Raw genomic sequence first — 27,132 nt, forward strand, 5'->3', positions numbered from 1 at the left:
AATTTCGCTTAGAAGTTTCGAGAATGCTTTTAGGTAACTTCATGGACAGAATATTTTGAATCCATGATCTTTGCAAACCAAGATTATCAAATATCAACTTATGAAGATCAAGATGTGCGGAAGTTAAACAAATCGGTATATTAAATATTTAAAGTATTTAGATTCGATAAAAGCCATAACGTCAGTGCAACCCCTCTCTTGAAAATAATGACTGTATTTGGTTACGAAAATGCGTGGGTAACGGTTTTAAAACCGTCTGCTTGTCAAACAAAACGACTATACAAAATTCTCGAAATACTAAAAATCCGTCGTGGCTGTATTTGGTAAAAAACCGTTCCTAGACTCAAAAAATTCGTTGAAGTTAACGTCGTGTGGTATCTTAAACATTTTCATCGAAGAATGGCATAGTTCAATGACGTAACACTTTCAGTATAAATATTTCGAAATTTCCATTTTTACTCGCAGTTCCGAAATTAAACACAGGATAATGCATGCCATAAGCAGCTCTCGTTTGAAAATTCCTCAAATACTAGTCATGTGCTCACGTTGCAGCCTGCAGGTCTTGTGTGATGTAATTACACTTGGTGGGGCTGATATCATCACGTACTGACATTCCTCCTGCTGGATATTATGTTATCAGTTTTATATCGTTATATGTTATGTGTATATATTACGTACATGTGTGGAATAAGAGAAAACATTACACACTGATAGCTCTTCAAACACACACACACACACACACACACACACACACACACACACACACACACACACACACACACACAGACACACACACACACACACACACACACACACACACATTCTCACACGCTGTCCACACTGTGTTTGTGCCTTGAGGAGCTCTGCCCTAGTTCTTTGCATTGTTTAGATTTATGATTTAGCATATTTTTTGTTTGCATACTGGTTTCCAAGGTATTAGAGGATGGAGTTAAAAATATGCTATTTTTAAATTTTACCATGTTTATTTGCTGACATTACTTACATAGTAGTAACAGTGGATATTTGTTTACATTGTGCCGCTCTCCTATTATATGGAAAATGTATTTAAAATTTCGTATATATTAGATTTGCCCTTTTATTCCTTGTCTAAGTTTTGTCGACCATCTGAACTTTTTCTTGCTACCTAGTTTGAAGGTTTTTGCCGCCACTTTTTGTCGGATAGGCACTTATACTTCCGACAGCAAAAACCCACTTTCACTTAAAACATTTATTGGATTTCGTCAAAACTTAACATTTGCACCTATTAGTTGTCACTCCCTTTATAGTAGACAAAAGAAACGCGAACAGGAATAGGAACAGGAAATTAATAATTCCGAGCTACATTAATATACACCTTAAGAATGTAAATCCTTGATAAGTTGTTTTTATATGTATAGTTGTGAAATCAGTGTAAAACTCGGCCGGATGTGGGCAGAGGTGGGCAGTACAGATCGGTGGGCAGTACAGAGTTGGTACTGGTTACAGACTGCAGTCGTTACCCTACTGTTCATACCTCTGTAGCCCGTTGATATCAGGGACAAAATGAAATCGCGGCATGTGCGGGATCGCGATTTTTCCCATTCTTTGCGACAAATTTTATATGTCGTCTGTTTGGCTTGTCGCGATTTTCTTTTGTCCCTGGTTGATATATAATAATTTGATTTAATCGAGTTTTGAGTTAGATATTCACTGATCATATTCCATCTAGGCCTATGGGCAGATTCACGGCCTCCAAATACAAAAATGGCTCACCAAAGAAGCTAAACAAAGAGGAAACAGCCTTTGGGATACGAATAAGCGAGCTATGTCAAAACGACCCAATTGCCTGCGGAGTGGACAAGGTAGTGTTCACAGGAGAGGCTGCAAGTTTGGGAGTGCTTGATGTCGGGGAGGTGGGTAACGTGCAGGCCAGATCCCTCAGGGGGCACAGTGAGTTTGTGCGCTCCCTCCAGTTCAACCCCTTTAACAAGTCAGTACTTTCTGTTGTCTTTTTATTTATTATTTAGACTTTTATTGAGCCTAGCGCATTTATTCTACGTGAAAGGACATAAATGTTAATCTTCCGTGGTTATAGAATTGTTTACAAGTCTATAAGCTTGAGTTACAAGTTACCATAGTTACACTGCTAGTTACCATGGTTACAAGTTTATAAGCTTGAGTTACAAGTTACCATAGTTACACTGCTAGTTACCATGGTTACAAGTCTTTAAGCTTGAGTTACAAGTTACCATAGTTACACTGCTAGTTACCATGGTTACAAGTCTATAAGCTTGAGTTACAAGTTACCATAGTTACACTGCTAGTTACCATGGTTACAAGTCTATAAGCATGAGTTACAAGTTACCATAGTTACACTGCTAGTTACCATGGTTACAAGTCTGTAAGCATGAGTTACAAGTTACCATAGTTACACTGCTAGTTACCATGGTTACAAGTCTATAAGCATGAGTTACAAGTTACCATAGTTACACTGCTAGTTACCATGGTTACAAGTCTATAAGCTTGAGTTACATCAATTTACTAGCACCATTGTGTCAACATGCGTATTATGGGAGAAGTATTTTGGAAAATAACAGCAAACATTCCATCATTATATGCATAATACAGTACTGTAGTGTTATTATTGTATTTGTATAGGATAGTTTTAAGTGAAGTTAATAGCTACATGATGATTGGTCACTGAATAGAATAAATAACCGCTCCAATACAATGAAGATGGGTGCCCATTAGTAAAACTAAATTAAGTGATAATGACGTTATAATTGGGTGTTGAGAAGTTAACGTCCTGTTTCAGAGACTGTTTGTGCACGTGCGCAGGAGATGGAATGGTAAAGCTGTGGAACACAGACTCTTTAACCTGTTCAGCTACTATCAATGTCTCTGAACAAGTAAGTTTACATGTCAGGTGATTTAGTGGACAAGATGTTTGTCTGATTCGACAACCATTTCGTCCCCTTTTGTAAAATCTATCAATATAAATTATATGGCAAGACCTACAAAGTTATTTCTAAGAACGTACCCATTTGGAGCCCAGCTGGTTCTGATGGCACACTTCGTGAGGCCAGGTAATAAAATCACACCTAGAACTCCTCCTCCAACCCGCACCAAGTTCATTTTTATTTTGTAATACATTGAATTTCTGTCATCTAGGACCGAAATCAAACTTCCAGTACCTCAATCGTGTCATACGCCATCTATAGTTGACTTACTAATTGATTGCGAGTGATAAATTCAGTCAAAACTGTAAAATTTCGGTCCTGGAAATTTCATCTTCAAAAACTGAAAATGGTACAATACGATTTTGCAATTTTTTTGGGGATTTTAACTTCCAGTAGCTCAATCTGGTTTGAGCCAAAATCCCAGACTCTACAGCCCTTTTACTTATAATTTCCTCAAATTGTAGTTTTTAAAGTACTGGTAAGGTAAAACTTCCACCTAAAATGTCTCTGGCAGGTGCACATGACAAGATTCCACCCGGTAGCAGCTAACCTGGTACTGATAGCTGACCACACCCACCTCCGTCTCTACGATATCAGCACCCAGAAGCAGCTTTACTCTGAGGAGAGGAGTTGTAGTACTGTCAGCTGGAGCTATGATGGCAGTCTGGCTTGTGCTGCTAGTAAGAGTGGCGAGGTTAGTGTTGGGGGGGGGGGGGTGTTAGTCTGGCTTGTGCTGCTAGTAAGAGTGGCGAGGTTAGTGTGTGGGGGGGGGGGGGGGGGGTGTTAGTCTGGCGTGTGCTGCTAGTAAGAGTGGCGAGGTTAGTGTTGGGGGGAGAGTGTTAGTCTGGCTTGTGCTGCTAATAAGAGTGGCGAGGTTAGTGGGGCCGGGGGGGGTGTTAGTCTGGCTTGTGCTGCTAATAAGAGTGGCGAGGTTAGTGTGTGGGGGGGGGGGGGGGGTGTTAGTCTGGCGTGTGCTGCTAGTAAGAGTGGCGAGGTTAGTGTTGGGGGGGGGGGTGTTAGTCTGGCGTGTGCTGCTAGTAAGAGTGGCGAGGTTAGTGTTGGGGGGGGGGGGTGTTAGTCTGGCGTGTGCTGCTAGTAAGAGTGGCGAGGTTAGTGTTGGGGGGGGGGGGGTGTTAGTCTGGCGTGTGCTGCTAGTAAGAGTGGCGAGGTTAGTGTTGGGGGGAGAGTGTTAGTCTGGCTTGTGCTGCTAATAAGAGTGGCGAGGTTAGTGGGGGGGGGGGGGGGGGTGTTAGTCTGGCTTGTGCTGCTAATAAGAGTGGCGAGGTTAGTGGGGGGGGGGGGGGGCTGTTATTCTGGCTTGTGCTGCTAGTAAGAGTGGCGAGGTTAGTGTGTGGGGGGGGGGGGGTGTTAGTCTGGCGTGTGCTGCTAGTAAGAGTGGCGAGGTTAGTGTTGGGGGGGGGGGGGGTGTTAGTCTGGCCTGTGCTGCTAATAAGAGTGGCGAGGTTAGTGGGGGGGGGGGGGGGGTGTTAGTCTGGCTTGTGCTGCTAATAAGAGTGGCGAGGTTAGTGTGGGGGGGTGTTATTCTGGCTTGTGCTGCTAGTAAGAGTGGCGAGGTTAGTGTGTGGGGGAGAGGGAGAGTGTTAGTCTGGCTTGTGCTGCTAATAAGAGTGGCGAGGTTAGTGGGGGGGGGGGGGGGTGTTAGTCTGGCTTGTGCTGCTAATAAGAGTGGCGAGGTTAGTGGGGGGGGGGGGGGGCTGTTATTCTGGCTTGTGCTGCTAGTAAGAGTGGCGAGGTTAGTGTGTGGGGGGGGGGGGGGGGGGGTGTTAGTCTGGCGTGTGCTGCTAGTAAGAGTGGCGAGGTTAGTGTTGGGGGGAGAGTGTTAGTCTGGCCTGTGCTGCTAATAAGAGTGGCGAGGTTAGTGGGGGGGGGGGGGGTGTTAGTCTGGCTTGTGCTGCTAATAAGAGTGGCGAGGTTAGTGGGGGGGGGGCTGTTATTCTGGCTTGTGCTGCTAGTAAGAGTGGCGAGGTTAGTGTGTGGGGGAGGGGGGGGTGTTAGTCTGGCGTGTGCTGCTAGTAAGAGTGGCGAGGTTAGTGTTGGGGGGGGGGGGTGTTAGTCTGGCGTGTGCTGCTAGTAAGAGTGGCGAGGTTAGTGAGGGGGGGAGAGTGTTAGTCTGGCTTGTGCTGCCAATAAGAGTGGCGAGGTTAGTGGGGGGGGGGTGTTAGTCTGGCTTGTGCTGCTAATAAGAGTGGCGAGGTTAGTGGGGGGGGGGGGCTGTTATTCTGGCTTGTGCTGCTAATAGGAGTGGCGAGGTTAGTGTGGGGGGGGGTGTTGTTTTTATAATATACAGTAAAACCCTGATTAATATAGGTAGGTTTTATATCGACATCATTATATAGCTGATATACCCTGTCAAACCCTGATTTACCGTACAGTTTGGGGAAAGAATAAAATAGTTTATTAGGTTAATCAGGATGTACGGAATTCGGAGTTTTATAGAGGGGGGCCCTGTATATTGCGGCCCCCCCCCCCCCCCTGTATATTGACTCAGAGATCCTGCACATAGAATTCTTCACCGTCCTTCATGATCTTAATAACTAAAACTTCATAACAATATTTACCCAGTAGTGGAATTATAATTCAATTCCTTGAGCAACTTTTCTATCTACCATCCCCCAGGTATCCATACTGGACATCAGGAAACGGAACGCCATTGCCACAGCAACACTGTTCGACTCCGGAAAAGACGTTAACCACGAGTGGCTGGGTGTTGATAAACTTGTACTTGCTGGTTACAAGAACCGAGACAGAGTATTTCAGTCGGTGGATATGTCAAACTTGTCGAGCGTTATTAGCACCCTCCGGTTGGGAGCCGGCTCAGGAGTTCCTCACGTTAAGTATGATCATGACACGCGGATGCTGTTTTTGTACGCTAAGGTTAGTTCTTATAAAATAATAATTTTATTTAAGAATTATAGAAGATGTAGTATCATCCCCATAGGCTCTGACTCAACATTGCACTTTAGCACCTGCTGCTACTCGGGTTACATATTCTTAACAAAGATAATAAACCTAAAACCAATACATTTGACAGGGGGACCACGGTTTCACGTATTGCGAAGTTGGAAATGAGGGAACAATAAAGGAGAACAGCAAGGAGCACTGTAATGATGTCATCAAGGGAATCACACTTGCTCCAAAGTCAACTCTTAACGTTATGGCAGGAGAGGTATAGGGTTATCCTATCTAATTTCTGGATTTGTCATATTTATGTGTGTTTTTTATCTATATTTATACAGCATAAACACGAAAGCTATCTGCTGCGTGAGTCACTTACTTGTATAGTAAGAACTTTAACGTTATCCCCATATAATGACACTGTGTACCTCCAATTAGAAGCTCCTGTCAGTGGTGGAGATTATCATTATTATAATATCATAATTATCAGAAACTAAGCCCACCCCTCTTCAGGTTAACCGGCTAATGATCCTGCACCAGACGGGAATCAGCCCCACACCCTTCATAGTCCCCAGAAGAAGTTACATTGACTTCCATGCTGATCTCTTCCCCTGAAACCAGAGGACCTGTTCCTGGAGTAGGTTGGTGCTATTTGTTATTACTTGTAGTCAGGACGACAGCGATATTACTTGCAGAATACCCGTCGTCAGGACGACAGCTATATTACTTGCAGAATACCCGTCGTCAGGACGACAGCGATATTTTTACTTTGTTTCATCCTTTTGGCTGAACGATATCCCTGACCCTGACCCTGACCCTGACCCTGACCCTGACCCTGACCCTGACCCTGACCCTGACCCTGACCCTGACCCTGACCCTGACCCTGACCCTGACCCTGACCCTGACCCTGACCCTGACCCTGACCCTGACCCCAATCAAAAATGTTAGTTAATTACTGTTTTGTCATTGTGAAAATTTCTTAGGTTATGGTATTGAAGGTAGCTGTGTGATCATTCCAGTCATTCCTTCTACATTGAATGTAGAAAAAATAACTTACAATATTCCGTACAATATCTTGGTGAGACACGTGCAGAGCCAAAAAGTAAACATGCAGCTCTAACAATGGTTACTATAGTTACCGCCTGATACAATGGAGACAGAATGCTCTATTGTATCGGTTTGTTTACATCCAAATAAGGAGATAACATTGCCGGTAGGTTGAAACATGTCTGTGAGTAGATACTTGCCCGTAGTTGCATCACATAAATACGAAACTCGAAATACAGTCACCTGATGCTAAGTTAACCTGTTTACCGTGCTTTTTTTTTTTTTTTTTTTTTTTTTGTCGAGGGCGCTCACTCTACCTCCCCGGATAAGCAAGGAGGCTACGTCCGCCTTGTGGCTAACGTCTGATGGAGCTCCTTTGGACTGCAGGCTTTGTACCTTTTGCTCTGCTTGGCATGGGGTTCGCAGAGCCCGGTACGTCCAAAAGACATAACATAGTTATGACCCGGTGGATCGGCGATGACCCTAAGGTTATCTGCCATAATGATCCGTCATCGGGAGACTCCATAGAACCCGTCTGGAGTCAGGTGTCGAAACACCCTCCCGGAAAAGGTAGTGCGTTACTTCGAGGAACTACCACCGCATTTTGCTAGCGGGCCTGCCCTGGTGATCCTCGAGGTTGTGTCGTGCTTTTAGTATTTAGGAGGATCGAGTTGAGATGATATTAAACTCGAACCCTGGTGTGATGTTCCTTTGGTTTATCTTTGGTTTCACGTATTGGCTATCTTTTGACGTCATGTGATGCCGTTTGTGAAGTAGTCTATAGTTGCTCGTGAAAATATGTTCGTGCGCGGTATTTCTATGCTAGTTTGACTTGGCGCTTTCCAGACTCTTCCTGTTGTAGAGCGCTCACTTTGGAGTTTTAGTGATATTCCGTGGTTTATATGGTTTTGTGGCTGGTTCAATAATGTCATTTTTCCATGACTGGATGGGTTATTTAGTCCACTTTCCGTGGCGGAGTAGAGAGTGCCAGTCTCTGTGTTTGAACTGCTGATGTGATTGAGTGAGTGAGATGCTACATTGCTACTGGCTGACTCGCCAGCAGCAATGCAAGTCCAAGAAGAAAGAAGGAGAGACACTGTCCGTTCTCTGGGTGATCCACCACCGACAGTGCTCCCACTTCTGTGGGGCTGAGGGTGTTGGCTCCAAGAACCAGCCGTGAGCGAACAGCGCCTGACCCCCTCTGTGGTTAACTTGAGAATAATAGGACTATGCCATTCTCCAGGCCAATCCGTTCAGTAACCAGCTGACCCAGCACCACCTCTGATGGAAGATGTGGTTCGGATTGGACTTCGCTAGGATTTGTCAGTTTTTCTGTAGACACTAATGCTCCCTCGAGGAGAGACATGAGCCCCGGCGAAACTGACCAAAAAACGTGACAAGGATTCTCACCCTGATGTTCACCGTGCTTGCAAATGGCAAGGATGTTCAGAGGAAGGCATTATTTTCGTAGCAATAATTACTTCCAGAGCCTTTCCTAAGTTCGAGCACTCAGTTGATTTGACTTTTTAGGTTTTAGAGACGCTTCATCAAATGTTTATGAACAGATATTTTTGCTGACGTTAGCAATGCCCAACCGCCCCCCCCCCTCCCCTAAATCCCAGACAAAGGTGAATAGTGAATACTGAGTAGATTAGTAGTAATTAGTGGTAGTTAGTAGATAAGAAGGAAACAAAATACAGCAAGAAACCCAGGACCAAATACAGCTTGAGAACACGGAAGCGGAACTACTATTACCGCTCTTCTGATTTATCATATTTCTTACTGTAGCTCTGAAATAGCTCTTCATTGAGACCATGACTGATGTTATAGCCCCACCGATATATTCGAACCAGACTATGTTTGGTTGGCAGAGCACTTCAAGATATGCCTGGACCGGATAAAACATGTTTCTGCTCTTCTCGTCCCTAGTAGGTGATAGTATCATCCCTGTAGCTTCCATTAAGTACAATGCTTTCAAGCTACACAAAATGATTGTAGCGATGATTCAGCACATGGCTGTTTGTGACTTGGTGCTGGCGATGACTCTGATCCTTCCAACCATCGTTTCGTTAATCTCAAACGACTGGGTTTTTGGAAGCACCATGTGCTGTCTTCAACCTTACTTCTTCCGTTTGGGCTACACCGGAAGTATCTATTTCACCCTAGCGATGACAACGAGCAAACTGATCATTCTCAAAAACCCATTTCTAGCACGGGACTGGTCCAGGAAAAGGGCTCACCTAATTTGTGCTCTGATTTGGATATTCTCTCTTGCTGTTAACATAATGATCTTCATCACTAACCGGAAAGGAGCATATTTTGATTACAGAGTGTATTCTTGCACATATGTTTTCATTGCTTCTATTTGGAGTACTGTTCTCCGACCTCTACTCGCATTATTAGTTGGCATCCTGCCCATCGTCTTGGTTATCTTCACTACCCTGATGTTACTTTGGGAAGCTTGGAAAGTTGCCAGAACAGGAGGACAGAACCTGAGGCTGACAGGAATCCTGACTGTGGTGCTCACTGCAACTGTGTTCACCATCTCCTTCCTTCCCTACACAGTCTATCACATTGGAGCAAACTACGCTGCAAAAGACCCACTGAACGACTATCATACCCTCTTGTTCACTTTGTCGTTAAACATAATGTCGATCAATATCATGTGTAATTTCTATAAATACAGCCTGACCGTACCTAGCCTCAGGCAGTTCCTTGTGACCAGACTCGGTCTTGCAAATTGGAAAAACCGCGTTATCTCTGGAGGCACTGCTCTGTCTTTAGGAAAAAAAGACAAAGACAAAGAAGGACAGGACATCGAGTTGAAAGAGCAGTCTGAAGACAACAAAGAAGGACAGGACATCGAGTTGAAAGAGCAGCCTGAAGACAACAAAGAAGGACAGGACATCGAGTTGAAAGAGCAGCCTGAAGACAACAAAGAAGGACAGGACATCGAGTTGAAAGAGCAGCCTAAAGACAACAAAGAAGGACAGGACATCGAGTTGAAAGAGCAGCCTGAAGACAACAAAGAAGGACAGGACATCGAGTTGAAAGAGCAGCCTGAAGACAACAAAGAAGGACAGGACATCGAGTTGAAAGAGCAGCCTGAAGACAACAAAGAAGGACAGGACATCGAGTTGAAAGAGCAGCCTGAAGACAACAAAGAAGGACAGGACATCGAGTTGAAAGAGCAGCCTGAAGACAACAAAGAAGGACAGGACATCGAGTTGAAAGAGCAGCCTAAAGACAACAAAGAAGGACAGGACATCGAGTTGAAAGAGCAGCCTGAAGACAACAACGAAGGGGAAAATATCGATTCGAATGATCAGATTACAAAAGGTCAAGTTGGGATCCATTTGGACGAGTAACCATATTATACAGCTACGATTTGACAGACAAATAAAATGGAAGGAAAACACCTCATGATATTTGTAAACTTATACGTGGCGACGAAAAGAGCATTGACATTAACTTTGGACTATATTATAGACATTTTCGGTGGATAATCTGTGTCTGCATTGAATTTTGAAATTTTACGGCTACTTTTTTATGCTATTGAATCAAAAGAAATAGTTTGATTTTTTAGGTCGATGAGGTAAGCGATTTTATTGTGTTATTTTCACATTTTGCTTTCTTTGCATTTTAAAATGTTTTTCATTGATTCAAGTTTTCGTTTTTTAAAGGCAAACTAAGTCCCGTTTTATCATTGTTTTCGGTTGTGTAGCTAAGAGTAAGGAAAGTTCCAACGTATCGATAAATTGTTCAAATGATCATATTATTTTGAATGGCATTTTCTAATTATCATGGCTGATTTTGTCGTTTCAATTTGGAATATTTTTCATTTTGTATAATTCCGTGATAAGATCCGAATGGATTATTTGTGTATTCCTTTACCATATTAAAGATATTCATGACTTTTTATTGATTTTGTATCACAATGCAATTGTATCAATCATGAGGAAGGAATATCACTTGTCATACTTTTTATCAATTCTTTCAAAGAAAAAAGAATCTCAAAATTCCCCCATCTTATTCGCCAATTTTCTTATCCCAATGTAAATTTCCAGTGAAACTATAAATAAGTTTGGCAGGCGCGGAGGGTTGGTGGAACGGTAAAGATGGTTACCGGGAGTTGATCAGCCTGGATCCTTCCGCTAAGTCGCACCAGAGTAAGGACTCCAATGGTACTGAGACTGCCAAGAAAATTGAGGTGCGTGAAATGCAAATCTTTTATTTGTTTGGCACGATCAGCCATTGTTCAACCTTGCGATAAGCTAACAAAAGTGATGTTACATGATACCTCTCCGACATTTAAATAAGTAAACCCGGCCTATCTTGGAACTTTTCCAGCTTAATCAAAAATTCAACTTGATAATAAAAAGAAGCGAGGTAAACTTCCAACACACAATATATAACGTTTCAGGAAGCGGCTCCGGTAGTCCCCGCTGCTGTTGTCGAAGAGAACGAGAAACACAAAGCCGTTATCTCCAACCTTACCACCGGCCAGTCTGTTCTCCGTAACATTGAGGGACTGTTAGCTCACAGAGATCTTCACTATCACGGTCTGAAGAACGTGCAGACTGTCTTCCCTCAGGAGTCTAATGGCTTTCAGATCGGTCAGTCGGTTTTATCTCTCTATAATCTAGATTCATTATTTACATACTCTAGTAGCAGAGAGGAGTTGAGTGTGCACTTCAATGTACACAATTTTTGACCACACAGGGTCTTTCATTAGGTCATTCCAAACCAAAATCATCTAGGTAGCAATTTTGTATCGCTAGTCCCAGTCCTACAGGGCGAAATTTCTAAATTGCCCTCAGGCGCCAATTTGGGATTTTTGTATCTCGGCTTCTAAAAACTTAGAGACTTGAATGTTGGCTTAAAATAACGGCAATACCCTTATTTATATACAAGTTATGAAGCAATATAAGGTCTCAAGTGCCTAGTTTTAAAGATATTTACGAAAAACTGTTTTTTGGCTCATCGCAGCCGGAATTATCGGATTATTTTTATATCTCGAGCTAGAAAGGTCGTAGAAACTTCTCCGATATTGAAAAATATTCGCAATGAGCACATTTATATAAGACTTATGAATCATTGTATGCTCTAAAATGCTTATTTGTAGAGATATTAGCAAAAATCGGTAATTTTGGCTACACCAATACAAATTTGGTGATTCGTTTTGTCTTTTTTTTGCAAATTTTCACGTTGCAATTTTCAAGATGCGGTTTGTGGCTATCGATAGGGCTTTATATGCTATTGTATGGTTTTGATACAATCCTTCAGCACCTAGGACATAGGCAATAGGGGTCACAAACCCTGAAATGTCAGGAACTGGGCAGTGGCTGAGATAAATATTTGATAATTACTTGGACTCTTTACTCACATTCATCTTTTCAACGGTTAGTTAGACATCTTAAACCAGTATTGAACGTTGAGTAAAACTTCTAATCCATTTGTAGCTCAGGTCATGTGCCCCAGAAAAACACGCCTGAGTGACAGTGGGCCTTATCGATCATGAGCCGCAAATCACAAGGGCATTCGTACTCTTGGCTTAAATTGGCTCTTCGTTAGTATCATCAATTAGGTTTCTAACTTCTATTATATCATCTGCCTGTCCAGTGTCCATCCGTCTCTTTGAGATTCATTATTAATTCAAGTTCAGTCATTTCGTTTCTGTTCAACTGTAGGCGTAATGAGGGACTTCAGTCCAGCAATAAAGTCAATATCTCTAGATTTAGCAATATTTGGTTTCGCTACTTTTAAGGTAATTGTGTTCAGCGAGCAAGGTTGTAAGTTTCCAGCCCTACGCCCCTACTGCCCCAAAATATTGCCCCCCCCCACCCCCGGGGCACTAGTAATACTGGAGCACTGGTAATGCACATGGTATAATGCTGATTTTTTGCTTAACATAGCTCATTTTAAAGTTCCTTTTTCAGCAGTCTTCCCTATCATAATTCATACTGACATAAAAACAGATTCACCTCCTTTATCTCTAGATATAATCTAATAATCTTGAACCTGGGCTCTACAGATTATCGAATATCCACCAACCTCTTGCCCCAATTGTCAGCCTAAGGACCTCTGGCACCTGCAACTTTGGGTCCCAGAACTTCGGGCCCAACGATACCTGTCCCTCAGTGACTTTGTGCCCCACATAATTCTAATTTATGACTCAATGTAAATTGTAAATGCTGAGATGGACATTAGATAACCTGTATCTATCGCTAAATTATTTACTATTATTATTGTATTGCTGTGTAAATTTGATTCTAATTCTAATTCTTATTCTGTAGAGCCCAGGTTCAAGATTACATTTAGAGATAAAGGAGGTGAATCTGTTTTTATGCCAGTATGATATGGTACACTGCTGAAAAAGGAACTTAAAAATGAGCTATGTTGAGCAAAAAATCAGCATTATACCATGTGCATTACCAGTGCTCCAGTATTACTAGTGCCCCGGGGGTGGGGGGGGGGCAATATTTTGGGGCAGTAGGGGCGTAGGGCTGGAAACTTACAACCTTGCTTGCTGAACACAATTACCTTAAAAGTAGCGAAACCAAATATTGCTAAATCTAGAGATATTGACTTTATTGCTGGACTGAAGTCCCTCATTACGCCTACAGTTGAACAGAAACGAAATGACTGAACTTGAATTAATAATGAATCTCAAAGAGACGGATGGACACTGGACAGGCAGATGATATAATAGAAGTTAGAAACCTAATTGATGATACTAACGAAGAGCCAATTTAAGCCAAGAGTACGAATGCCCTTGTGATTTGCGGCTCATGATCGATAAGGCCCACTGTCACTCAGGCGTGTTTTTCTGGGGCACATGACCTGAGCTACAAATGGATTAGAAGTTTTACTCAACGTTCAATACTGGTTTAAGATGTCTAACTAACCGTTGAAAAGATGAATGTGAGTAAAGAGTCCAAGTAATTATCAAATATTTATCTCAGCCACTGCCCAGTTCCTGACATTTCAGGGTTTGTGACCCCTATTGCCTATGTCCTAGGTGCTGAAGGATTGTATCAAAACCATACAATAGCATATAAAGCCCTATCGATAGCCACAAACCGCATCTTGAAAATTGCAACGTGAAAATTTGCAAAAAAAAGACAAAACGAATTACCAAATTTGTATTGGTGTAGCCAAAATTACCGATTTTTGCTAATATCTCTACAAATAAGCATTTTAGAGCATACAATGATTCATAAGTCTTATATAAATGTGCTCATTGCGAATATTTTTCAATATCGGAGAAGTTTCTACGACCTTTCTAGCTCGAGATATAAAAATAATCCGATAATTCCGGCTGCGATGAGCCAAAAAACAGTTTTTCGTAAATATCTTTAAAACTAGGCACTTGAGACCTTATATTGCCAACATTCAAGTCTCTAAGTCTTTTAGAAGCCGAGATACAAAAATCCCAAATTGGCGCCTGAGGGCAATTTAGAAATTTCGCCCTGTAGGACTGGGACTAGCGATACAAAATTGCTACCTAGATGATTTTGGTTTGGAATGACCTAATGAAAGACCCTGTGTGGTCAAAAATTGTGTACATTGAAGTGCACACTCAACTCCTCTCTGCTACTAGATTGTGCATCGTATAATTTGAAACTATGATATTATGTGTGTTTGTTTATAGAACCCGTTCAATCATTCTTAACCCATTATCGGCTGCGTCCGCTCTAATGCATTTTTATATCGCTCGTAGTTTTACCTTTTTTTATCTAGACACTTATTTTACTTCGGTGTATTCCAACAGCCACAATGTTACACAAGTGCAACCAGCCAATTACAGGAAGCCGAAGGATCTTTTTGGCCAGTGACGGTTAAGGTAGTGTGTACCATACTTTCTTCGTCCGAGACTTTGCTGCAATGTGCAGCTCCTCATTTAACCCTCACACCCGATTTCTCGAGTATTCGGCTGAGTAGACCGGGGGGCTGCATAGACCACTCATGATCCTTAGCTGAACGTCGACGACGCTCACCCCACGACCAGGCAGTCAGTGGGTTTCGAACTCGCAACCTAACGATTGTAAGACAGGCGTTCTAACCAACTGCGCTACCTGGCCGCTAAATGTATTGCACTATTATACCTACATGTTTATCTCTAGTAATTTCACCTTCATTTCACCTTATATGTATGTCTAAACTCTAAGGGTTTTGTCTGTACCTGTTTTCATGAAGAGAATGAATTTTTTTGATTTTTAATTTCTCAATTAATGGTTAAGTTTATAACTGCTAACTCAGGTACCGATCCCAAGTTATGACGAAATTTGCCTTAATCTTGGACGGAAAAAAATTCAAACACAGAACTTGTGAAATTTCAAATGCTATCTACTTATCTACTAGTACTACAATTATTGTGAATGATACATTTTCCAAAAAGATGTCTTCTACCCGAAGTTTTCTTGTTACACCGTTTTCTTAGAAGTACCATTTCGTGCGGATCTTGTTAAGGTTTAAACTGAGTTTAGCGCCACCGAACTCCAACTCCAGTCCTTGTTCTCCCGTCCCCTCTTCTTCCGTCCCCTCTTCTTCCGTCCCCTCTTCTTCCGTCCCCTCTTCTTCCGTCCCCTCTTCTTCCGTCCCCTCTTCTTCCGTCCCCTCTTCTTCCGTTCCCCCTTCTTCCGTCCCCTCTTCTTCCACGCATTCCAAGAAAACAAATAATCCACTTAACCAATCACAACTGTAAACACCGTCCTCGAATAATTGGAACTGCGAGAACTGGTTCACCACATCATCTGGGAAGTATCTACTTGCATAGTGAACTTTATACTCAGAGTTACAGATCTCATTGTAGATAGGGTTTATTTCGCTCTCGGTTATATACCCTACTCCATACATCCTATCCCCAACTTCTGTCAGTAATAGATACTCCGCCCTTCAGATTCCGAGGAGTTAGGGCTCAACAAATGCCATTGCTTAGGTTGAATCTCCCACCTTGTGCAGTCATCATGATAATCAGCATGAGCAAAGCTCAACACAACCAATACCACCGCTAGTACGTTTCTCATTGTTACCTAATAATTACACATGTTGATTATTTTATAAAAGCCAACTTTTTTGCCAGAAAGGAAAGATATCAGAGCAGAGCGTTTAAGTATCTAACCTTCAAATTAAAAGGAAGTGTGAGCTCATGTTATCAGTGGCGATGCACGCGCTGATCAGTTGACAAGTACGAGCTCACATTATTTGTTAAGAAAACTACGGTAAAAACGCCTCTGGAAATTTTCAGTGTCCTTTCTAAAAAGATAATCGGCGTTAAAAAGTGATCTCAGAGAGTAGAGCTAAATGATGAAGATGTCGTGGTTCTTCCACATCTGCTTTTTATAAGTAAGTTATCTTGCACAAGAGCTAGCGCAGAGCACATTGCACAATGGCAAGGTGCAACAGCACGTGTTTACAATGAGTAATGAGTAGAGTGCAGCACCTGGGTACAGCAAGAAGAGCACTGCTCCTGGACTTCTATAGAATCTCCAGCTGACTAAGCAACCTCTCTCCAGAAAAGAGTGAAACTACGCAATACAGCACGTGTTCCTTTTTTGTTCAACGAGCAGCTTTTAATTATTATTTAGAAGCTTCACCGTTCTGGTCCTTTCATTTTCTCACTAGAGTTTATTTCAGTTGCCCCCAGTTCCTTTGTAAACTTCATGTGCTTTCTCAATTAAATTTGAATAAAAACCAGTCTTATAATCACGCAATAGAGCCAAACAGGCAGCCAGCTGCTTACTCAGGCGTTTGTTCATTTCAATATATCGACGGAAAGCTGCTCAAAATGATAATTTAATCTGGTCAAATTATTAACTAGTGGTAAGGAAAAGACCCAGGCGATATAAAATATGAAGTTTAACACAAACTATGATATAAGAGCTTTTTATTTAGAAGTAAACATTATTATTTAAAATAAACAAATTCTTCGTATTATGTAGCTAGGGTATGGACTAGCTATACTTGGTTAAAATGTTTCCATCCTAACTTAATTATTAATTCTATGACATCTTTTATTATATCTGCAATTGTTGCTACAAGGTTCAAATAAACTTACACCTGCGATTAACAAATGCAAGCTGGGGCCCCTCCTTCAGTTCTGTGGTTGCCCCTCCAGATACTGCTTTAATATCGGCACACTCATGATCAACTATCAAGTGTACTAAAGTAGACACGAGCCATTCCTCTTCAATAATACCACGTGATATCTTCAATAACACCACGTGATATCTCCAATAATACCACGTCATATCTCCAATAATAACACGTGATATCTCCAATAATACCACGTCATTGAGGGACTGTTAGCTCACAGAGATCTTCACTATCATGGTCTGAAGAACGTGCAGACTGTTTTCCCTCAAGAGTCTAATGGCTTTCAGATCGGTCAGTCGGTTTTATCTCTCTTTATCAGTCGGGGTATCAAATTTTGGGCTCTAATACTCCTATTTCTTGGCCTATTTTTTATTTTTTCATGCTGATTTGGAGGCCATTAAAGCATTTGACCCAGTCAAAAAAGTTTCAGTTGTATATCTTTTACAGTTTTGCAGAAATTCGCGTTTAACTTGATGCCGTGGTGTCAGTAAAATGGCACGGATAAATATATATATATCGTCTCGCTTTATATCTAGTAAGATGATATGTGTGTTTGTTTATAGAACCCGTTCAATCATTCTTAACCCATTATCGGCTGGCAAACTAACTGCCTCCGCTCTAATGCATTTTTATATCGCTCGTAGTTTTACCTATATTGCACTATTATACCTACATGTTTATCTCACTAATAATTTCACCTACATTTCACCTTATATGTATGTCTAAGGGTTTTGTCTGTACTTGTTTTCATGAAGAGAATGAATTTTTCTGATTTTTAATTTCTCAATTAATGGTTAAGTTTATTACTGCTTCTAGAACTGCTACTAATTCAGGTACTGATCCCAAGTTATGACGAAATATGCTTTAATCTTGGACGGAAACAAAATTCAAACACAGAAATTGTGAAATTTCAAATGCTATCTACTTATTTACTACAATTGTGAATGATACATTTTTCAAAAAGATGTTTTCTACCCGAAGTTTTCTATTTACCTCCGTTTTCTTAGAAGTTCCATTTTGTGCGGATCTTGTTAAGGTTTAAACTGAGTTTAGCTCCACCGAACTCCAACTCCAGTCCTTCTTCTTCCGTCCCCTCTTCTTCCGTCCCCTCTTCTTCCGTCCCCTCTTCTTCCGTCCCCTCTTCATCATCCTCAATACTGCATTTCAACCAAATATTCTCCGATTTGCTGCAGTCATGTTCTAAAATGCGGAACTCACACTCTGAAATATGAGTTGTCCACTCATCACACTGCACATCGTCTAGCACTATGGGAAGGTTTCCATAAGCTTCTTCTGGAAAGTAGTAGGCGTTATCCGGGCTGCTTCCCCAGGCCTCCGCGTATTTGAATCCCATTGACTGGCAGGACAGATCAGCAGCATGGTCGTTAAAATCGTCATCACAGACAGTGCCATATAACTTATCTGATTCCGGGTGGTTCATGTCTTCGAAAAGTACGAAGAGGAGTCCGTCAGGTCCGGGAGAGATATGCCCCTCATTGTACTCAAGCGTGTGGACAGAGTCGAATTTCCATTCTGGTTCCTCGCTGTTGGAAGCACACTTCAACCACAGGTTTTCGGAACTGCTACAGTCGTGTCCTTCCAATACTCTAGCTTCACACTCCGTTATGTTGGTATCGCTTTCACCACAATTAATGTCATCCACCAATGTTTGTATCTTGTACTCCTCCAGGATACTAGCAGGGACATATTGTCTGCCGCTGCCCCACTCCTCAGCGGATTCGTATCCAAGGTACTGGCAAGATAGATCTGCTGCGTGGTCAGTAAATCTGTCATCACAGACAGTACCAGATAGCCAGCTCCCTTCCTCAGCTTCTTCTCTTTGATCTGCAAAGTGTACAAGTAGCAGACCTTCTCTTCCCTTCTCTATCTCTTCTGTTTCGTCATCCAGGAAGTAAAGACCTGCTCCCACCAGTTCCCACTCCGGATCTGTGTTGTTCACGCATTCCAAGAAAACATATTCTTCACTTCCCCAATCACAACTGTAAACACCGTCCTCTAATAATTGCAACTGCGAGAACTGGTCCAACACCTCATCTGGGTAGTATCTGTGTGAAGAGTGAACTTTGTATGAAGAGTTACAGATCTCATGGTAGATAGGGTTTATTTTGCTCTCGGCATTAGCATACCCTACTGCAAACATCCTACCCCACATTTCTGTCAGTAATAGACCACTCCGCCCTTCAGATTCCGATGAGTTAGAGCTCAACAAATGCCATTGCTTAGGTTGAATCCCCCACCTTCTACAGTCATCATCAGCATGAGCAAAGCTCAACACAACCAATACCACCGCTAGTACGTTTCTCATTGTTACCTAATAATTACACATGTTGATTATTTTATAAAAGCCCACTTTTTTGCCAGAAAGGAAATATATCAGAACAGAGCGTCTAAGTATCTAACCTCCACATTAAAAGGAAGTGTGTGCTCATATTATCAGTGGTGGTTAGTTGACAAGTACGAGCTCGCATTATTTGTTAAGAAAACTACGGTAAAAACGCCTCTGGAAATTTTCAGTGTCTTTTCTAAAAAGATAATCGGCGTTAAAAAGTGAGAGATCTCAGAGAGCAGAGCTAAATGATGAAGATGTCGTGGTTCTTCCACATCTGCTTTTTATAAGTAAGTTATCTTGCACAAGAGCTAGCGCAGTGCACAATGGCAAGTTGTAACAGCACGTGTTTACAATGAGTAATGAGTAGAGTGCAGCACCTGGGTACAGCAAGAAGAGCACTGCTCCTGGACTTCTATAGAATCTCCAGCTGACTAAGCAACCTCTCTCCAGAAAAGAGTGAAACTACGCAATACAGCACGTGTTCCTTTTTTGTTCAACGAGCAGCTTTTAATTATTATTTAGAAGCTTCACCTTTCTGGTCCTTTTATTTTTCCACCAGAGTTTATTTCAGTTGCCCCCAGTTCCTTTGTAAACTTCACGTGCTTTCTCAATTAAACTTAAATACAGATTTGTATGGTTCTCAGTTATGAAGCTTCACCGTTCTGGTCCTTTCATTTTCTCACTAGAGTTTATTTCAGTCGCTCTCAGTTCCTTTGTAAACTTAATAAAAACCAGTCTTATAATCACGCAATAGAGCCAAACAGGCAGCCAGCTGCTTACTCAGGCGTTTGTTCATTTCAATATATCGACGGAAAGCGGCTCAAAATGATAATTTAATCTGGTCAAATTATTAACTAGTGGTAAGGAAAAAACCTAGGCGATATAAAATGTGAAGTTTAGCACAAACTATGATATAAGAGCTTTTTATTTAGAAGTGGACATTATCATTTAAAGTAAACAAATTCTTCGTATTATATAGCTAGGGGGGGGGGGGGGGGGGGTACCAATGGCATAAATGGCATAATGGAGAATTGGCCAATAAAAATTTCCATTTGTGCCATAAAACGTATGCCATTTATGCCATTTTTGATATAATACATTTCTATTTTCTTTATTTGTCATATGAATCTTTAACGATCATTCCAAGCGGTATAAAGCATAAAACATGTCTCTTATTCAAGTACTAATAATAATTTGCGAATTTAAAGTCAAATATGAAGACCTAAATTCATGGCATAAATGGAGAATTGGCCAATAACAATTTCCATTTATGCCAAAAAACGTATGCCATTTATGCCATTTTATGCCATTGGTACCCCCCCAGCTAGGGTATGGACTAGCTATACTTGGTTAAAATCTTTCCATCCTAACTTAATTATTAATTCTATGACATGTTTTATTATATCTGCAATTGTTGCTACAAAGTTGAAATAAACTTACACCTGCGATTAACAAATGCAAGCTGGGGCCCCTCCTTCAGTTCTGTGGTTGCCCCTCCAGATACTGCTTTAATATCGGCACACTCATGATCAACTATCAAGTGTACTAAAGTAGACACGAGCCATTCCTCTTCAATAATACCACGTGATATCTTCAATAACACCACGTGATATCTCCAATAACACCACGTGATATCTCCAATATTACCACGTCATATCTCCAATAACACCACGTGATATCTCCAATAACACCACGTGATATCTCCAATAACACCACGTCATATCTTCAATAACACCACGTGATATCTCCAATATTACCACGTCATATCTCCAATAATACCACGTGATATCTCCAATATTACCACGTGATATCTCCAATAATACCACGTGATATCTCCAATATTACCACGTCACATCTCCAATAACACCACGTGATATCTCCAATGATACCACGTGATATCTCCAATAATACCATGTGATATCTCCAATATTACCACGTGATATCTCCAATAATACCACGTGATATCTCCAATAACACCACGTGATATCTCCAATATTACCACGTGATATCTCCAATAATAACACGTGATATCTCCAATATTACCACGTCATATCTCCAATAATACCACGTCATATCTCCAATAACACCACGTGATATCTCCAATATTACCACGTGATATCTCCAATAATACCACGTGATATCTCCAATATTACCACGTGATATCTCCAATAATACCACGTGATATCTCCAATATTATCACGTCATATCTCCAATAATACCACATGATATCTCCAATAATACCACGTGATATCTCCAATAATACCACGTGATATCTCCAATATTACCACGTCATATCTCCAATAATACCACGTGATATCTTCAATAACACCACGTGATATCTCCAATAACACCACGTGTTTCAGGCAGGAAATACGGAGTACACCACATGGTAGGAAGTGGGGGTAGGTTAGGAGTGATAGATCTAGCTGACCCTGGACAAAACAACACTCCCCAACTGGAGATTGTAAACGTGGGCAGTCCTACCGTGTTCGAGTGGGACCCTTTCTGTGGGGATGAAGTGCTCGCTGTGGGAGGCGACTGTGCTACGGTCAGTTAAAACTAATTTATCTTTAATCTAAAGTTAAGTTTTCATTAATGGAATGGCTGTAGAGTGCAGCATCTTTTGGCGTTTTCATTAATTCAATAAAATAATTCCGCTGTTATACATATAATCAAAAAACTTAACACTCTAGACCGAATCACTTCCTACCACTTATACTGCGCGCACCGCAGTTTGTGCTCATTTAATAAATCCGATTCTTCTGTTAAACTTTTCCTAATCATTAGCCGTAATCACAGTAAGCTCAAACAACCAACGGAAAATAATCTTATTTGAATCTACCCAACAAATTCAGAAGATGTGTAGCTCTCTATACTTGATATCTCCAATATTACCACGTGATATCTCCAATATTACCACGTGATATCTCCAATAATACCACGTGAATCTACCCAACAATTTCAGAAGATGTGTAGCTCTCTATACTTCTCTAACTAGTCACACCCCAGATAAACCTGTGGAAAATAAACGACATGAACTCAACCACGCTTCTAGGAAACTTAAAGGGACACAACAGCAAACTTAGTATGCTGTGTTACCATCCCGGGGTGGCCGGACTACTTGCTGCTTGTGATACTACCGGCACTCTCATCTTGTGGGACTCTCACAAACAAACCAAGGTTAGGCTGGATTGTGTTTAAACAACAACTTAGAATTAGGGGTACACCCCGACGGAAATTAACTTTATAGACCCCAAATGTTGATGATATTTGATTAACGAGAAATTATTGTTTTAAAAACCTCTTCTACAGCTAAAAACGTACGATATGGGCGGTGAAAGCGGGTGTAATGCAATGTGCTGGGATTCGTTAGACGGATATGTCATTTACCTGGCTCAGAAATCTGGTGAGTTGTTTAGTGAAATCTATCAAACTATGGTTATTATTCATAACATTTTGAAATATCATTTCGAATTAACAATCAGGCCTCAAGGTAAAATTGTATACAAAATTATCAAGAATTATTGTTTCTCAGGTAAGATCATTGCGTTGAACTGCAGAACCGATTCCAAAAAGGTTGTCGACATAAAGAGTGAAATTAAGAAGTAAGTTACATTTATAAAATTCCCCGAAAATGTATTTTTTGGCTCAGATCCAACTTAATAGTCATAGCCATCATCTTCTCGGAGGGAAGGATGTACCTTTTTCATTGCTATTCCAGCTATCAGAGCTACCGAGACGATTACTATGCCAAGTATTAACCACACCCAAGCTGTACCTTTTCGGCGAATTGTCCCGGTACTTGCCATGGTTGTGTTTTGGCTGGTTGAGTCCGTAATATTGTCACCGGAGGCCTGTGTCGTTGTGTCGTTGTTTTCAATCACGAGCAAATTTGATACATTTTTATTGCTGTGGTCTGATACAAGCTGATTCTCTCGCATTTTATCCTGGACCAGTGGCTCAGAGTAGTGATCTTTAGACTGTATGGCTGCATGCTCTATGAATAGTGCAACACATATAAATCCTTTGAATACGGACGAGATCCGCATGGTTTCAATGCTAAAACGTTCAAAAAGTCAACAAAGAAAATAGTCTGCACAAAAACCGTGTCGCCAGAGTGGTTGGGGCGTTCTGATGTTCTTTAAGTTGATGTGAGACATATGCAAAATGAAGGCATATTACAATAGCGTTGCCACGTTAGATAACACCATAATTGAAACCTTTTATGAACGTAAGTGTAACCTGTGCCTGGACATTATGTAGCGGACAGTAGCGGACATGGACTGATTAGCAGTGGGCGACCGACAATTAACTGCACGTTAATAAAAATGACATGTGAAAGGCGAACATTTTAATTTGTATCATTATTACAAGTTGAAAGTCATAATTGCTTGCCTTTGGTCTCTGCGACTCAGTATAATAGAATGTTATCAGTCCGGCGACTATCCGGCGACCGGACCCCAGCTTGTATCTGAAAACGTCAATTTTGAAGACGCGCAAAAGAACTGCAATGAGAAAATTTATGTATGACTCAATGAGATACATGATACAGTAAAACCCCGATTTACCGCATCCAGATTTACCGCAAACCCTGATTTACCGCGACCAATTTCCTTCCCCCCAAATAGAGCTTAACATGCATGATGTGAACTAAAAACCCCGATTTACCGCAAACCCCGATTTACCGCGGTTGTTTCCTTTCCCCAAACTCTGCGGTAAATCGGGGTTTTACTGTACAAACTTATCGCTTAAAAGTTAAAACCATATATAAAGGGACTTTTAACTGTGTTTCCTGACTATAATTCCCTTTCACACTATCAGTGCTCGGATGGGAGCGACACGAGACGTCCTTGTAGTCACCGTACACGGACATGGGAACTCCCGGACACTCTACAGTCTGAGACTGTGTAGGGAAGAGGAGGAGTTTACCTTGCTGGCAAGTCACAGTTTGGGAATTGGAACTTCCTTGTATACCCCACTTCTGGATTTGGATCTTAACATGGCTTGCTGTGTCGCAAGAGGTATACTCCATTCATTTTTCCATCGATATGAATCATCTTTCAGTGCTCGATTATCCTAAGTGTTATCTCAAAAACGGGTAGATTCTATTTTCTGAAATCTATATCTCCAGGAGAAGCATCAGTTATGCCGTTTGAGCTCCGGAAAGAGCCCCCATACATCTTACCCCTCGCCGTACACAACGGTATCGGAACTCAGTATGCTTGTACACAGGCCAACAAATCCTCCTGCGATGTGATGTCTGTAGAAGTGATGAAGTTGTATAAACTTTGCAAGGATAGTGTGCAGTTTATCACCATGTTGGTTCCCAGACTTCGCAAGGAGTATTTCCAGGTGTGTTTTTTGAAGTGATAAACCTAATTTCCAGGTGTGTTTTTTGAAGTGATAAACCTAATTTGATTTAGTTTTCATTTATTTTTTTAAGCTGTGAGCTTGACAATCACGGCATTTTTCGCCTCCTTCTTTGAAAGTTATAACAAGACAACAAACCACTAACTAGCTCTAAAATCTCAGGACGATATTTTCACGACAAAGATGGACTTCTCATCTGCGATAATGACAGCAGGTGACTGGAGCTCAGGTAGCCAGTACCATGTAAAGAGTGTAGATCCTTGTCCCGAGGGTGTTAAGAGAATGTCTGAAGTAGAGGTCGTCAAGAAGGGCAATCAGCAGTCAAAGATACAACAAGAGGTTGGTTTGACCGGTATTGTGGGCATTATTTCAAAATTTCACATAGCATTTATAATAGTTTATTCATACGATTCGTTAATTAGTTTTTCATTGCCAACAACATTTAATCATATGTAAAACTGAAAAAATCTAAAATGAAACTGCAACCATTGTCCCGAACAGCACCTGAAGTTCAAGTCACACGAAGCTCAAAGAGACGAGCTGTTCAACTCGTTTGCCGAGCAGATACAGAAAGAAGCGGGCCCACTCGAACAGGACATGATGGAGGGTTGCGAAGATGACGAGTGGAGCGACTAGGGCCAACTTACTCCCTGTTCTTTTCAAGCATTGAGATAATTATCTTTATTGTGTATTAGGCCGATATTAGCTATTTGACAAAGGGGCTCAAAAACTGTTGGGGAGCTTTAATAACTGCAGAATCTTAGTGGGTATTCTTCATTTCAAATTTGTATTATCATCTGGTCGTGTTCTTATACTGCTAACTGCTGTGACTGTGAGTGTGATACTGATATTTTTAAAAGATTTAAATGTTAACTTAAGCCAACAATTAAACCCGTGTTGATTAACCCAATCGCTTTTCTGTTTTTACGTATATTCACAAGAAAATTTTGTATTTAAATTCAAGGCAGCAGGGATTTATTTTGGTTTAAGTACCAAGGCAAAATGTATTGCTATCGCACGGTGTGTATAGTATGTATTTCAATCTTTTAAATTATTTACGTTTTCTGTCACGTTTGTTTTGCTATTAAATGATTTTGTAAGTGACTGTCGCCCAAGTTGTGTATCGCTGCAACTTTTTGTTATTAATACTAATTTTAATCGTTTCTTTTGTGTTTTGTATAATTCTCGTCGGTGTTTCAAGTTTCGCCGATTTAACTGTTGGCGATGGTCTGGTCGATAAAGTACATAAACAGTTGTATTATACAATTTATTCGCTATTTATCCGCTAATTTTCTATAAGTAACTGGTTATTAAACGTAAAGGGCTATTAGTATTACCTTATCGGACATTATTTGGACGGACATTAAATGAACGGACATAATTATGAACGGACATTAATATGAACGCTAGAAGGCATTCAAAACCATCAAAAATCCGAATTTTTTATTCATTTTTTTAAATTTCAGCAACAAGCAAATGATTTTTAGATCCATTTTTACAGTAAGTAAGAAAGCAGTCGTTAAGCAGTAAAAATGTTGAAATATGTGTACATGATGATGATCAGCGTCTAACATCACATATCATCTTCGTCAAATGGGTTTTCGTGCGTGGAAATGGAATAGTCCATGCTTAAAGCATCAGTGATTTCTAGCTTTATGGAAACCTTTTTTTATCCAACTACCCCGGTCCTGCATTTCAGTGTTAACTTTTACAAGCCGTTCGGCGTGAAGCGGTTTTATCTTGGACAACTTTAGGTTAACCAGAACCTTAACATCACGTGGAGCTTACCTAGCACTGTATCATTAATAGTAATACCTCCCCTGAGTAATATGAACTATAAGGAATTAAACGGAATTAAACGGAATTAAACGTGAAGTTGTCGGAGATGGCACTAACACCATCGTCTCGACTATACATGAATGAATAACATACCTAGAGTAAGTAAAATTCGAATTTCAAGAATCATGAAAATTTAAAAACAAAATCACTTAAAATTTAACTCCCGTACAAACAACCGAAATAGAAATAATTGCTGAAATAATAATTTAACATAAGAGGAAGTAGTAAATAACAACGTCGGACAATGTCCTTGGCAACACGATTTACCGTATTATCTAGAGGCTGGAACAAGTTAGTCATGTTGGCGGGGACTAGCTCATGAACTATGTTGTTGAGTGCCATAATTTTGTTGACTTTCTCCGCAAAGTGACCCTTGAAAACATCATATACTAGTAAAGTTTTCTGTGCCTTCGGCAGACCAAGTAAAGAAGAACATTCCCGTCGCGTCGTTAACTTACGGCACATCAAAGTTCTCATAATTGTCATATTTGATATTCTGGACAAAAAGTTCTAATTTTTGAGAAAGTTCAACGGACTTTAACTTGGACGGACTTTAAATGAACGGACATTAAG

The 27,132-nt window shown here is 40.9% G+C and overlaps 2 protein-coding genes across 2 annotated transcripts; both read left to right on the top strand.

Annotated features, from left to right (window-relative positions):
- The first annotated feature begins 1,702 nt into the window (after nt 1–1,702).
- LOC134818873 (coronin-7-like) lies at nt 1,703–25,861 on the top strand. Its single transcript, XM_063828569.1, has 16 exons — nt 1,703–1,969; nt 2,795–2,888; nt 3,454–3,633; nt 5,577–5,834; nt 5,992–6,126; nt 6,369–6,496; nt 10,994–11,112; nt 11,326–11,518; nt 21,714–21,898; nt 22,360–22,530; nt 22,663–22,756; nt 22,886–22,955; nt 24,172–24,371; nt 24,482–24,702; nt 24,883–25,059; nt 25,222–25,861. The coding sequence occupies exons 6-16, from the start codon at nt 6,451–6,453 to the stop codon at nt 25,354–25,356; spliced, it is 1,611 nt and encodes a 536-aa protein (XP_063684639.1). The 5' UTR covers nt 1,703–1,969; nt 2,795–2,888; nt 3,454–3,633; nt 5,577–5,834; nt 5,992–6,126; nt 6,369–6,450; the 3' UTR covers nt 25,357–25,861.
- LOC134818691 (coronin-B-like) lies at nt 1,713–6,132 on the top strand. Its single transcript, XM_063828331.1, has 4 exons — nt 1,713–1,892; nt 3,454–3,633; nt 5,577–5,834; nt 5,992–6,132. The coding sequence occupies exons 1-4, from the start codon at nt 1,713–1,715 to the stop codon at nt 6,130–6,132; spliced, it is 759 nt and encodes a 252-aa protein (XP_063684401.1).
- Nucleotides 25,862–27,132: the final 1,271 nt, after the last annotated feature.

The sequence above is a fragment of the Bolinopsis microptera genome, chromosome 7 (genome assembly GCF_026151205.1).
Source record: "Bolinopsis microptera isolate Bmic1 chromosome 7, MBARI_Bmic_1.0, whole genome shotgun sequence".
Taxonomy (NCBI): domain Eukaryota; kingdom Metazoa; phylum Ctenophora; class Tentaculata; order Lobata; family Bolinopsidae; genus Bolinopsis; species Bolinopsis microptera.

Bases quoted from the DNA above. Each gene is read 5' to 3' on its own strand.
- LOC134818873 (XM_063828569.1), top strand. From the start codon at position 6,451: ATGCTGATCTCTTCCCCTGAAACCAGAGGACCTGTTCCTGGAGTAG. The intron at 11,113-11,325 runs GTGCGTGAAATG...ATAACGTTTCAG, and splicing joins AGACTGCCAAGAAAATTGAG to GAAGCGGCTCCGGTAGTCCC. The intron at 24,703-24,882 runs GTGTGTTTTTTG...CTAAAATCTCAG, and splicing joins TTCGCAAGGAGTATTTCCAG to GACGATATTTTCACGACAAA.
- LOC134818691 (XM_063828331.1), top strand. From the start codon at position 1,713: ATGGGCAGATTCACGGCCTCCAAATACAAAAATGGCTCACCAAAGAAG. The intron at 3,634-5,576 runs GTTAGTGTTGGG...ACCATCCCCCAG, and splicing joins CTGCTAGTAAGAGTGGCGAG to GTATCCATACTGGACATCAG. The intron at 5,835-5,991 runs GTTAGTTCTTAT...TACATTTGACAG, and splicing joins TGCTGTTTTTGTACGCTAAG to GGGGACCACGGTTTCACGTA.